The sequence below is a fragment of the Lepidochelys kempii genome, chromosome 15 (assembly GCF_965140285.1).
Source record: "Lepidochelys kempii isolate rLepKem1 chromosome 15, rLepKem1.hap1, whole genome shotgun sequence".
NCBI lineage: Eukaryota > Metazoa > Chordata > Testudines > Cheloniidae > Lepidochelys > Lepidochelys kempii.
The window spans coordinates 26,753,222-26,765,260 of record NC_136394.1 but is presented as its reverse complement, the minus strand read 5'-3'; the positions used below and the strand labels follow the sequence as shown (position 1 = coordinate 26,765,260).

General features: G+C 45.6%; 2 protein-coding genes across 7 annotated transcripts in view; both read right to left on the bottom strand.

The window, feature by feature from the left end:
• The window catches only part of BCL7A (BAF chromatin remodeling complex subunit BCL7A), a 32,197-nt gene extending 23,626 nt beyond the window's left edge, over positions 1-8,571 (bottom strand). For 2 of the 4 annotated variants that reach the window (XM_073313373.1, XM_073313374.1), the window contains exon 1: positions 8,334-8,571. In XM_073313373.1, coding sequence (XP_073169474.1) covers positions 8,334-8,425 — 92 coding nt within the window. In that variant the 5' untranslated portion in view covers positions 8,426-8,571. The remainder of the gene's footprint in view (positions 1-8,333) is intronic. The other 2 variants (XM_073313375.1, XM_073313376.1) reach the window with 2 other exon arrangements.
• Positions 8,572-11,352: 2,781 nt separating this feature from the next.
• CFAP251 (cilia and flagella associated protein 251) overlaps positions 11,353-12,039 on the bottom strand; it is a 33,138-nt gene continuing 32,451 nt past the window's right edge. For all 3 annotated transcript variants that reach the window (XM_073313366.2, XM_073313365.1, XM_073313364.1), the window contains one exon: positions 11,353-11,614. In XM_073313366.2, the coding sequence (XP_073169467.1) occupies positions 11,460-11,614 (155 nt within the window). In that variant the 3' untranslated portion in view covers positions 11,353-11,459. The remainder of the gene's footprint in view (positions 11,615-12,039) is intronic.

The window sequence follows — 12,039 nt, the reverse complement described above, 5'->3', positions numbered from 1 at the left end:
CATTATCTCCAAATGCTTTACAAAAGGAGGTAAAGTATTGTTATCCTTGTATTACTGCTTGGTAAAATGAGGTAAGAGTGGCTAAATGACTTACCCAAAGTCACACAGCAACTCAATGGCAGTTAGAAATGGAACCCAGGTTTCCTCACTCCTAATCTAGTGCTCTATCCTAGACCAGGAGATTGGCTCAGTCTCCTCTTGCCTATATATTCTTGGTGTGTATGTGGGAAATGATGAGTTATGGAATATTAACTCCCTATACTTGTGAATTATTTTTCTGCCTCACTCTAAACCACATATCTTGCCCCCAAAATCCTGTGATATGCATTATACAAATATATTTAATAAATAAGCAGATGATATTTAAACTCTCTCTTTCTCTCATCAAGTAAAATATTCCAATATTTTCTGGCATATGGCAGAAACTGCCAAGTTTTTGACCAAACTCTTGGAATGGTATAAAATGTCCTAAATGATCCTACCTAGAATCTGCAAATGCTTCTCAGCCTTTGAAAGCTATAAATGACACATTAGGGGAGACAGAAAGAGATGTTCCTCTTAAATCCATTAAGATACATTGGACTGTAAGCACTTTTTGGATAGGTGGATTGTAAAATTATAAATATTTTGGCTAAAATAGAGACTGTCTCTTGTAACATCATGGATGGTCAGCAATTCTGCCATGTATTCAAAAGTCACATGCACAGAATGTATATTTACAGCAGCAATGCCTATTCAGATATATACTTAAGGATGTTCTATAATATAGGCCCATTGATACAGTGCTTTGAAACAACCTAATTGAGTAAGCTGCACTAATCTCAAAGATCAAAACCATTCACAGTGAACAACTTTATTATTACTATAACAGTTGTATTAAAGCATTGGTTCTCAAACTTATTTGATCGGGGCCTCCTTGTGTCTGTAGTTATTTACGCCCCGCTCCCTCCCCACACACCCCCCCCAAATACATATACCATCACCCAGCTCTGAAGGCAGTGCCACGCCAACAGCAGCACATTTCTCACAGCAAACACAGCTGCCCCACTGCCCGCCCTCCATGTCCCTAGGGGCTCACAGCCAGAGCCCTGCCACCTCCAGGTGAGCCTGAGCCCAGGCTGCTTCCTGGTGAGGGATTGGGTTGGGGTGGAGAGTCCATGTCTGGGCAGCCTCCCACTTAGGGATTGGGGGCGGGGGAGGCTGTCCCCTTTTTCCCCCACCTCCTTGGTGTGCACAGCCCTTCTGTACAAGTCCCAGCCATTCAGGACTGACAGCCACAGCTCTTCAAACAAACAAAAAAACAACCAAATAAACAAAAAGGCACACGCTTGAGCCTCCCTTGACATATACCCATGCTTCCCTTGGGAAACCCACCCCATAATTTGAGAACCGCCGTATTAGAGTAATTCCCAGAACCCAGTGGTCAGGATCCAGTCCTCATCATGCTAGGCACTTTGCAAACATATATGAAGATACAGTCCCTGCTCCAAAGAGCTTACAGTCTAAGACCACACATATTTTCTAACAGACATATTCTGCCTGAGTGAAAAAATAACCCCAAAATGAGCATATGTGCATATAATACAATATTAGTTACTGTACACCAATATTATGCCCAGTAACGAGCCCAGTGCACCATCTCACCTCTTAGTTACATACGGTGGGGACAATGTGCATAGAAGCCATTGTCTGGGCAGAGGGACCTGCTCCTGGACTCATCTTTCATACATGAGTGCAATACTCAGACTACAATAAAAGTATAACTGGGTTCAAAAAAGAATTAGATAAACTCAGGGATGATTGGTCCATCAATGGCCATTAGCCAAGATGGTCAGGGATGCAACCCTATGCTCTGGGTGTCCCTGAACCTCTGATTGCCGGAAGATGAGACTGGTTGACAGGGGATGTATCACTCAATACAGGGGGGCAATGGATCAGTGTTCATGTTGCACTCCTCATCAGTATCCGGCCTGGGCTAGGCTGGGCAAACTAATGATCCAACCAGTGGACCAAATTCGGTGATGGATCCTGGTCATGTGCCATCTGACCGCAACCCCAATATAATCGCCATCCTTCAACTTTCAAGCCCTTGAACTGGTGCTTCAAATTCTTCAGCCACCAAACGCAGCATCATTAATGCCTTAGCTATTCATCACAGTATTGACAAAATCTGTTAGCAAGGAACTCATGTTGCAATTCGTGAAGCAGGACATTATGGTAAATGGCTTTAACCTAATTTCTCACACTCCAGATGCCAAAGATGGCCATGCAACATATGTACGCTCCGACATATCTGATGCTGTTCCACTCTCCTCCTCCAGTTTTTACAATGTGATCCAGGTTGATGGCTTTAGGACTGTCAACATATTTAAGCCACTGAGTGTGTGCTGGGACCAGCAGGTCCTTCCAACACTTGATAATCCAGCAATATTCATCGGTGATTTTAACAGCCACCACTCTGAGTGGGGGTATGCTGATCCAGATGACGACAGTGAATGGCTGATGGATTGGGCGACTAACAATGACTTCATGTTAATTCACAATGCAAAACAATGTGGCGCATTTCTTTCAACTAGATGGTTGAAAGAGTACTCGCCCAACCTTTCATGGGTCGGTTCACTAGATGGCTGTTCACAACCGGTGAGCGGTATAGTACTTGATAACTTCCCTCGTAGTCAACAAAGACCATCGCTTATCCACACCGGGCTTCAGCTACCCATCATTCGAAGCTCAACCAAGCGTTGGTAGAATTTCTGCAAGGCAGCGTGGGAAAAGTTCTGTGACGCACTGGAACTTAGCATGGTTACAATTCTGTTGCACAGTATGCCAGTCGATGAAGCCTGATGCTGATTCCAAGGAGCCATTTATAAAGCCGCATGCTCAGCCATACTACGGGGCTGTCGTCCAATTTACACTCCCTGCCTGAGTGCCAAACGCCAAAACTTGCTCAGGAAATTCAAGATATCTGGCGACTCGGACATTGCTGACCACCTGGATGCAGCCAGGCTTACTTGGTAGAAGGAATCTAGAGACACACTTGACTTCATTTATTCCAGTCAGAAGTGCTGGAACTTGATCCGCCAGCTGGGTGCTGCTCAACAACCTCCAGGTCAAAATCATCCACAGGTTAAGCCCAGTGAGGTTGCAAGCCATTTTATGTGGGAAGCAAAGGTCCCACTGGCGAAGCGATTCAAATGCAAAGTATATAACAAATGGTGCCTACTCTGACATCACAATCTGAGTAAGAGTCAACCAGAGCCATTTATGGTCAACGAGCTAGATAGGGCCCTAACTCCATCAAGCTAGGCAAAGCAGTGGGCTATAACATCATCTTGGTGGAACTCCTCAAACACCTTGGACCAAAGGCATCACAGTGGCTTACTTAGTTCTACATATGGGTCATTAATGAGAAGAAGTTACCACGCACTTGGCATGAAGCAAAGATTATTGCTATTCTTCAGCCAGGCAAGGACCCCTACAATGTGTCATATTACCACACCATATCCTTGCTGTCAGTGTATTTCAAGGTGTTTGAGAGTCTGATCCAGAAACGAACCGCTCCAGATTTGGACGATGTCTTGCAGGTCAAGCAGACAGGGTTCAGGAAAGGATACAGCACCTATGATCAAGTCCTGGCCTTGACCACCTTTATCGAAAATGGTTTTCAACAAAATCTAAAGATGGCAGCAATCTTCTTGGATTTGATTGCCACCTATGACACAGTTTGGCACAGAGGGTTTTTGTTTAAACTTTCTCAAGTTGCCCTGTATTGGGTGGACAAAATAGTAGAGCTCTTCTCCAAAACAGGAGGTTTAGAATACACATCGGCAACTGCTGTAGCTCTTGGAAGTGTCAGATCAACGGCCTTCCTCAAGGTTCAGTTCTTTCACTGAGACTGTTCAATGTGTATGTACATCAACAACCTGCCAGCTACATTCTTGCGCAAGTTTATCTATGCCAATAACATCTACTGCAGCTAGCAAGCTCAATCCTCCTCAGAAATTCACAATATCTTGAATGATGATACAAAACTCATGGCAGACTATCACAGTCAATGCTGACCACAGCCAAGCTTTTCCAAAACAGTTTCTAGTGTATTTTATCTGCATAATGCAAGAGCAACACACAAGTTAAACATTTTTCTCAATGGCCAATGCTTGCAGCATGATCCAAACCCAGTTTACCTCACTGTAATATTGGATAGGTCATTAACATACCACAACCACTTGAGGAAGACTGCAGCCAAAGTCAACGCTTGGAACAACCTCCTCAGAAAAGTGGCTGGTACAACCTGGAGCACGAGCACTCGGATGCTTAGAACATCAGCCCTTGCCCTCTGCTGTTCAACAGCAGAGTATTGTGCTCCTGTCTGGTGTTGCTCATCTCACACGAGGCTGGTTGACATAGATCTTAACCCCGTATTGTTACCGGGACTTTATGGGCAACTCCATTGTCATGGCTACCGATACTTAATAACATAGCACCACCACAAATTCGCTGTGAGAAGGCATCTGTCAGGCTGCTGGCCAAGATCCAAGAGAATAGCAGCCTGCCTTTGTACACGGACCTCTTCAACCACCCTCTAGCTCACCTGTCTTCTAGACGCCCTTTATGGTCATTTGTGCCACCACAGGACATGACAGTGGAATCTGCTTGGCACAAGAAGTCAGTGACAACAGTTGTTAATCAGTCTCTCACCACTGACCCAACCATCTGTCCACCAGGTTTTGATCTGCCAAGACATCTGAGGTCATCTCCAACCCAGTTTCAAATAGGAAAGGGCACCTGTTCGGGCCATCTCTTTAAATGGGGTTTTTCTAATAACCCGCAATACAGCTGCAGTCAACTTCAGACTATGTCACGTATCCTTGACGGGTACCCACTAACTTACTTCAACAACAGGTTACCAGCTCTCCACCTGGCTGATGATGACGCAATCAAACGGCTGGGCACATTGTGCACACACTGTTACATCACTTGATAAATTGCCCTGTTCAGTTCATTCCCTCTGAAGCATCTGGTACCGGTCACTGGTCTGACTCAGCATGGCCATTTTTATGTTTATATTCTTATGTTATGTTATTACAGTCCCACTATGTAGTGCTCCATTTTTGATCCAAGAAATGGAAGCACTCGTGCTGGGACTTTTCATCTCCAATGGTTGCATTTCCACAGTAAAGATGTGAATGGCAACAAATTGCTCCCAGTTATAACAAATTAGGTGTGGTACTCACGCTCCTTGCAAGTTGCTTATGTAGCTCTTGACAAGGTGTGGATGAGGCTGGTGTATAAATCTCATAATTCACAACAAGCTTCTCAAAAATGTTTAAGTCACATAAACTCAAAACATTTAATGTCTCAGTGCCTTTCCATTCTACATGGTCTATGGGGATGAGAAATAAGAACAAAGAGACATGAGGTTTGTTAACAAAATAATGAGTTCCAACAATTTCATGCGAAAAATGTGGTTTAGGTAAGTACTCATCAGACTTTCATGCAAGAAGTGACGAATAAATCTGGCAATGGTCAGAATAAGTGCTTTCAGTAATTCTGTAAGGCCACCCTTAAACAATCTACCCTGTCAGGATTTAAATTTACAAATTCCATTTGAATCCTAAAATCTTTACTCTTGGTACAACAAGCCAGGCTAATATCTGTGCACAGTTGCTGTGATGGTAGAAAATACTTCCAAAAAAAGATTAGCCTCTCTTATTTTAATTTGTTGGCCATGAAGAAAAGATCAAACTCCTGCCTCTCCTTCTCTCCAAGCACAGTCAAACTCCTGTCTCTCCTGTACACTGCATAGTATTATTTAAAGGAAACAAGTACCAGTTCTCTTTAAAGAAATATCAGGAAATTTAAAAAAAAACAAAAAACAAGCATCTAGCTACATTACCACTAAGAGAAAGTGCTGTCACATCTCTACCTATTGTGTTTGACCCCTCAATACTAACCAGCCAGTCAACAAAGAGCATTAAAAAAATACATAGTAGAAGTATTATTTCAGGAACTCTGTACTATCATCAAACTATAACACTGTGAGTGCTTCAGCTCCCAACACAATAGATGGATTCCTACTTTGAAATCCCCTTCTCAAGCCCTGCATTACGGACACATATTTTGATTCTTTGTCCGATTCAAGCCAACCAGCCTATTCACAGAGTTCAAGGGCTCTAAAATGGCAACAATCCAGTTCAGGGAGAGAACAAGAGAAAAATGCAGATTTATTTCTATATTTTATTATTTTGTTAAATCAATTTAAAGTTATAAATTACATAACAAAACAGGAACCTTCATTTTATCCTATTCAAAATATATGAGTTATGTCGATTAAAACTGGTCCCTGGAATTTACTGTGTCTTTTACACATTTTAAAAAAGACATTTTAGGATAGATATACAAAAGCTATTGAACAGACAAGGTCAAGCTGTTTGAACAAAGTAACTCTTTCCTGAGTCATACTGACACTGCTCTTTATCCCATCCAAAAAACCGAGACTGTGTATTGTGCTACAATAACTGTTCTACTATATTGTTTAACTACTTCATGTTGATTTTCATAATAAAACTAGGAATGAGAAAAGCATAAAATGCCAAAACACTTCTAAGGTTTAATAAAAGGGGGTTATTTTACTATGGGTACAACCTTTAATTATGTAATTTAAAATAAATTCAAGTACCAATTACATCTCTCTCTCCAATTCCACTCAGGATTTAAAACCACCAGAATGTTAAAATAAGACACTTTCGTTCACATCTGATTTGCTTATGTGTGATTTTTTAAGCTTTTTTAAAAACAAAAACTGAAAGCCTATTGGGATTTTTAATACAAGATCCTGTTTGTATTTGTTTTCACCCAACTCTCAAGCATAAAAAAATAAACTCAACACCTTTTTCATTTACACACTAAGATAATTATTATTTCTGCAACATTACAAAGCATTTCAAAATGTGTTTCCTTAAAGATCCACACTAATAATACTTTTAAAAACCTCATCCCCTTCCCTGTTTTTGACAGGGAAATTTGAGAGAAGGGAGAACGGGTTTCTTTTGCAATGGACTAAGGCCAGTGGGGGGGTCTGACTCATTCCTGCTACATCTGCTCCCATCCATGCACCACTCCCTGCCCGGCCCCTTCAGCTTTTCTTTGATTCTTTGATGACACCCCCCCTTCACAAATCGCTACATTCACTCCCGCATCCCCATTACTTTGCAAGAGCCCCTAGGATGGGATCCCGGGGGGAGGAGATACACACTCTGAGGCAGCATGAAGGGGAGTGAAGGAGAGATCGACCGCACGGGACGGTCTCGGCAACTGGGACAACAACGGTACCAAACTAGGACCAAGGGCAGCAGGGGGCGATGGGAGGGTGAGCTGAAAGAGGCGAGGAAGACAACACAAGTGGGGTTTGGGGCAGGAGGGGGAAAGAGAATGAAAGAGGGGCCAGGGAGCAAGAGCAGGGAGGACATGGGCCCGGGGGCGGGGGGCTCAGCCGCAGAGCGGCGGGGTAGAGGCGGGCCCGGTAGGTACCGGGGCTCGGCCTCAGAGCGGGGAGGACCCAGAGACGGACCGGAAGAGAGCGGGGAGGGCTGGGGGTACAGATCGGGGGAAGGGACGGGCTCGGCCGCAGAGCGGGGAGGGCCGGGGTACGGATCGAAAGACGGGGGGGGCTCGGAAGAGAGCGGGGAGGGCCGGGGGTACGGATCGGGGGACGGGGGGGGTCCTCGGCCGCAGAGCGGGGAGGGCCGGGGTACGGGGGGGGGGTCCTCGGCCGCAGAGCGGGGAGGGCCGGGGTACGGGGGGGGTCCTCGGCCGCAGAGCGGGGAGGGCCGGGGTACGGGGGGGGGTCCTCGGCCGCAGAGCGGGGAGGGTATGGATCGGGGGCCGGGGGGGCTCGGAAGAGAGCGGGGAGGGCCGGGGGTACGGATCGGGGGACGGGGGGGGGCTCGGCAGCAGAGCGGGGAGGGCCGGGAGGGACTCGGCCGCAGAGCGGGGAGGGGGACGGGAGGGGCTCGGCCGCAGAGCTGGGGGGGACGGATCGGGGGACGGGGGGCTCGGAAGAGAGCGGGGAGGTGCGGGGGGGACGGGAGGGGCTCGGCCGCAGAGCGGGGAGGACGCGGGCCGGGGCTCGGCCGCACAATGGAGCCCTGTGTGTCTATCTGCCGCTCTCCCCCTCACACGCCGCCTTCGCGTGACTCGCAGGAGCGAAATGGCTTGTGGGTGAAGCCGGCTCCCTGCCCCCGCCCCGGGCCGCCCGGCGGGCTCCGGCCCCGTGCGGGGGTGAGCAGCGGCACGGCCGGGGGAGGGGCCGGAGCCCGGCGCGGCCCGCTCACCATTTGCGCACTTTCTCGATGGCCGCCATCACCCGCTTGATGTCATCCTTGGCCCGGCTGCGGGTCTCGGCCCGCACCGACCGGCCCGACATGCTGCTGGGGACGGGGCGGCGGCGGCTGCGGAGAATGCGGAGCTCGGCCCGGCCCGGCTGGCTGCGCCGCACGCACAATGCTCCGTCCCGCCGCTCGGCTCCGCCCAGACTCAGCCGCCCGCCGCCGGGGCTCGCGCACTGCGCAAGCGCCCAGAGCCGCCGCCGCCGCCGCCGCCAGCTGCCGCACGCGGCAGGCCGGGCTCGTGGGGCGCGGGAGGGGCTGGCGCGCGGGCGGGGGCCCCCAAGGAGTCAGCGCCGCGGCCATGCGCGCGGGAAAGGGGCTGCCAGGAGCTTCCGGGCGCGAGGGGACCAGGCCTTAGTCCTGTTGCTGGCCCGAGGAGGGGGATGTGACACCCAGTGGCTAGAGCAGGGCGCGGGGAGCCAGGACTCCTGGGTCCTATTCCCAGCTCTGGGTGGAAGTGTGGGGGTCTAATCATTAGAAGAGATGGGATTGGGTTGTGTTGCTAATTGTGCCTGGACTCACTGTGGGACCTTCCCTTGGGCAAGTCACTTAACACCTCAGCGCTTCAATACCCCTCCTTCCCGCCAAGGGGGATAGCAATTCTGATCTACCATAGAGGGGCGTTGGGAAGCTTAATGAATTAATAAAAAGAAAAGGAGGACTTGTGGCACCTTAGAGACTAACCAATTGATTTGAGCATGAGCTTTCGTGAGCTACAGCTCACTTCATCCGATGCACTTCATCCGATGAAGTGAGCTGTAGCTCACGAAAGCTTATGCTCAAATCAATTGGTTAGTCTCTAAGGTGCCACAAGTCCTCCTTTTCTTTTTGCGAATACAGACTAACACGGCTGCTACTCTGAAACCTGTCATTAATGAATTAATGTTTATAAAGAGTTTTGACAGTCTCAGATGGAGAGCTGCAAAATACTGTGGCTTGACTTCTCTTCCCTCTGTGGGCAGCAAAGTTGCGGAAATAAATTGCAGGACTGTGAAGGCTACTTTTAGGAATTATTTGTTTATATAGTGCTGTAAATACTTTTGTAATATAAATATGCAAATATGTGCCCAAAAGACACAACCCCAACCTTTAGAAAGCTTGATGATAATAATAAGCTCTAGAAACAATTGATTCTCAAAATGATTCTGAGAAGTTTAAAATATTTTACAGGTAGGGAAAGTGAGGCAGGGGGGTAATTTTCTAAATGAGGGTGTTAATGTCAGAGCTGGGATTAGAAATAAGACTGCCAGCCTCTGCGCACTGAATCACTCCTCTCTGAAAAGCTAAAGAACCATCCTGTGATGTATTATTGTATGTATGTCTGAGCCTTATTGTCCGTGTCCAAATTAGATTGTAAGCCCCAAGGGCAGGGATCACATCTTTGTATAAGCAGGTATTTGTGTAGCGCAGAGTACACAGAGGGTGCTCAATCAGTAATAATATTAGATCCATTTGTTCCTAAACTTTGTGATTATTACACAAAATACTTATCTTTGAGAATCCTATAGTGCATCCTCTTATGGATGATAGACTATTTGAGTGACTAGTTTCTGATTTAGCCCTTGTGCAAACAGTTATGACACTATGTTGCAGACTTGCGGTTTGTTGTTTAGCCATATTTCTTTTTCAACAACTTATGTGATTTATAAAACAATAGGAAAAGGATATTTAACAATCCAGTTCATTGGGCATTACATACAAATGTTTGTGTAATACAAAAAGATAGAGTGAGCCAGATCTTCAGCTGTGTAAGTCAATGTATCTCTAATAACTGCAGTGGAGTTCTGATGATTTATGGTATCTGAGGATCTGACCCAACACATGTACATGTGTGTGTACATATATGCAAAAAAAAACTGGTTGGAGAGCAGGTCATATGAAGCAACACCTCCTCAGGAAATCTTTGTCACACACCCTGTAATACTTTGATTTGTGTCGTTTGACCTTTATCTCTTCACTGCCATGCAACTAGCTATACATCTTGCTATATGTACTAACACAACTATAATTATTTCTGTGATGTATAATAGTAATCTCCATGCAATAAACATCACCACTGAGTGGAACACTTTTTAAGGGGCTACATGATTATGCAAAGACCCATCAATGCTGAGGGGCACTGTAAAGAAGGAAATGAGTTCAACTCACTGATCTTTCTGCAGCAATTTGCATTGGTACCATTACGCTGTTTATACAAACACTGAGTAAGACACTCTCCCACTGGTATTACACTACTAATTGGAACTAACACTCCCAAAAAGAAATACAAAGTTGTTAGGAGTAAAATGGAAGCCCATTTTTAATCCATCACAAAACAGAATGCTCCTTTCACTAAGATTCATTACTGTGGTATATTCAGATATAGCACTTAATTTTAATTGCTATTTTACTGTAAAGTTTTTGTGAATAAACTTTTCCTGTAATATGCTGAAACTGGACTGTATTAGTGCAGCTTTGCATTACACCATTAGTGTAAACCTGCCCTAAAGCTAATGTTACCAGTCACAGGAGGATTCCTCCCAGGACAGGGGAGTATGAGCTACTGTACCATCTCATATTTCACTCTTCTTCCTGCAGCCTTATGCCATGGTGATCCCTGATTGTCCTAATGGCCCACTGGACCATTAGATGGATGGATTAAGAGCAAAACCGTAATGTTGCACTCTGAAGAGACCTCTTCAGGAAAGCATTTGTGATTGATACCATGATGTCAATTTTAGCAGCAAGTTTACTTAACCCAATCCTGTGTTTGGTGTGTTCATTTTGGAGGTCATTGATTGGCAATACATGGTGTTCCTAGGGACAGAGTAAGCTGCTTCCTCTTGATCTCCAAACTCAGAACTCCCCCACGGTAGCACTGCTGCGTGATTACTGGCCCAGACTTTGTGAAGTGTTTTAATCCCATAGCTTTATGACACGCCCTAAATTGATGAAACATCGTAGAGTTTGAGGAATGTTTAGTTCACTTTATTTTATAATAAATACAAAAATATAGTTTCCCAGGTGTTTGAGGAGAAAAAATGATTACAGAAAATGCATTTCTGGGTAAAAAAACTACAAACTCTGTGGCAACTATGACTCTGCTGACTCTATGCTACTCGTGAGTTCATAATTTTTTTCTGTCTCAGTTTCATCTGATTCAGGAGTAGGTAAGCCAAGAATATCAGCAGTAAATATCTCTGCTGTGATTTCCTCTGGAATTTCTTCTTCCATCAAAGCTGCTGCACCTGGAGGGGAACAAAAAACAACAACCCCAAAAGCAATCAGGTTTCCAGATCAATAGGACTTGTCAGCAGCAGTGTGTTGTATGGAATGTCTACAAAAATACATGAAAGGGGCCTTATATAGTATCAGTTTAATACTTAATAGGTCCCCTGTCACGAAACAAAGGCATTGATCCTGCGAGGTGCAGCACACCTTCAACTCCCACTGAGAACTAGATTTAAACTAAATGATCTATAGCACTATATTTGTCCATTCCATCTCTGACTCCTCTAATCCTGCATGGCTTTTTTTTCCTGTTACTTATCCATGATTTTCTTGAAGATGGTTACAAAGCCATCTTGAACATGCTGTATTTTGAATACTGTTATTCAGATATCTGCAGACTCCACTCAGTTGCTTTAATAACAATATCAATTTTCCGTTTCAA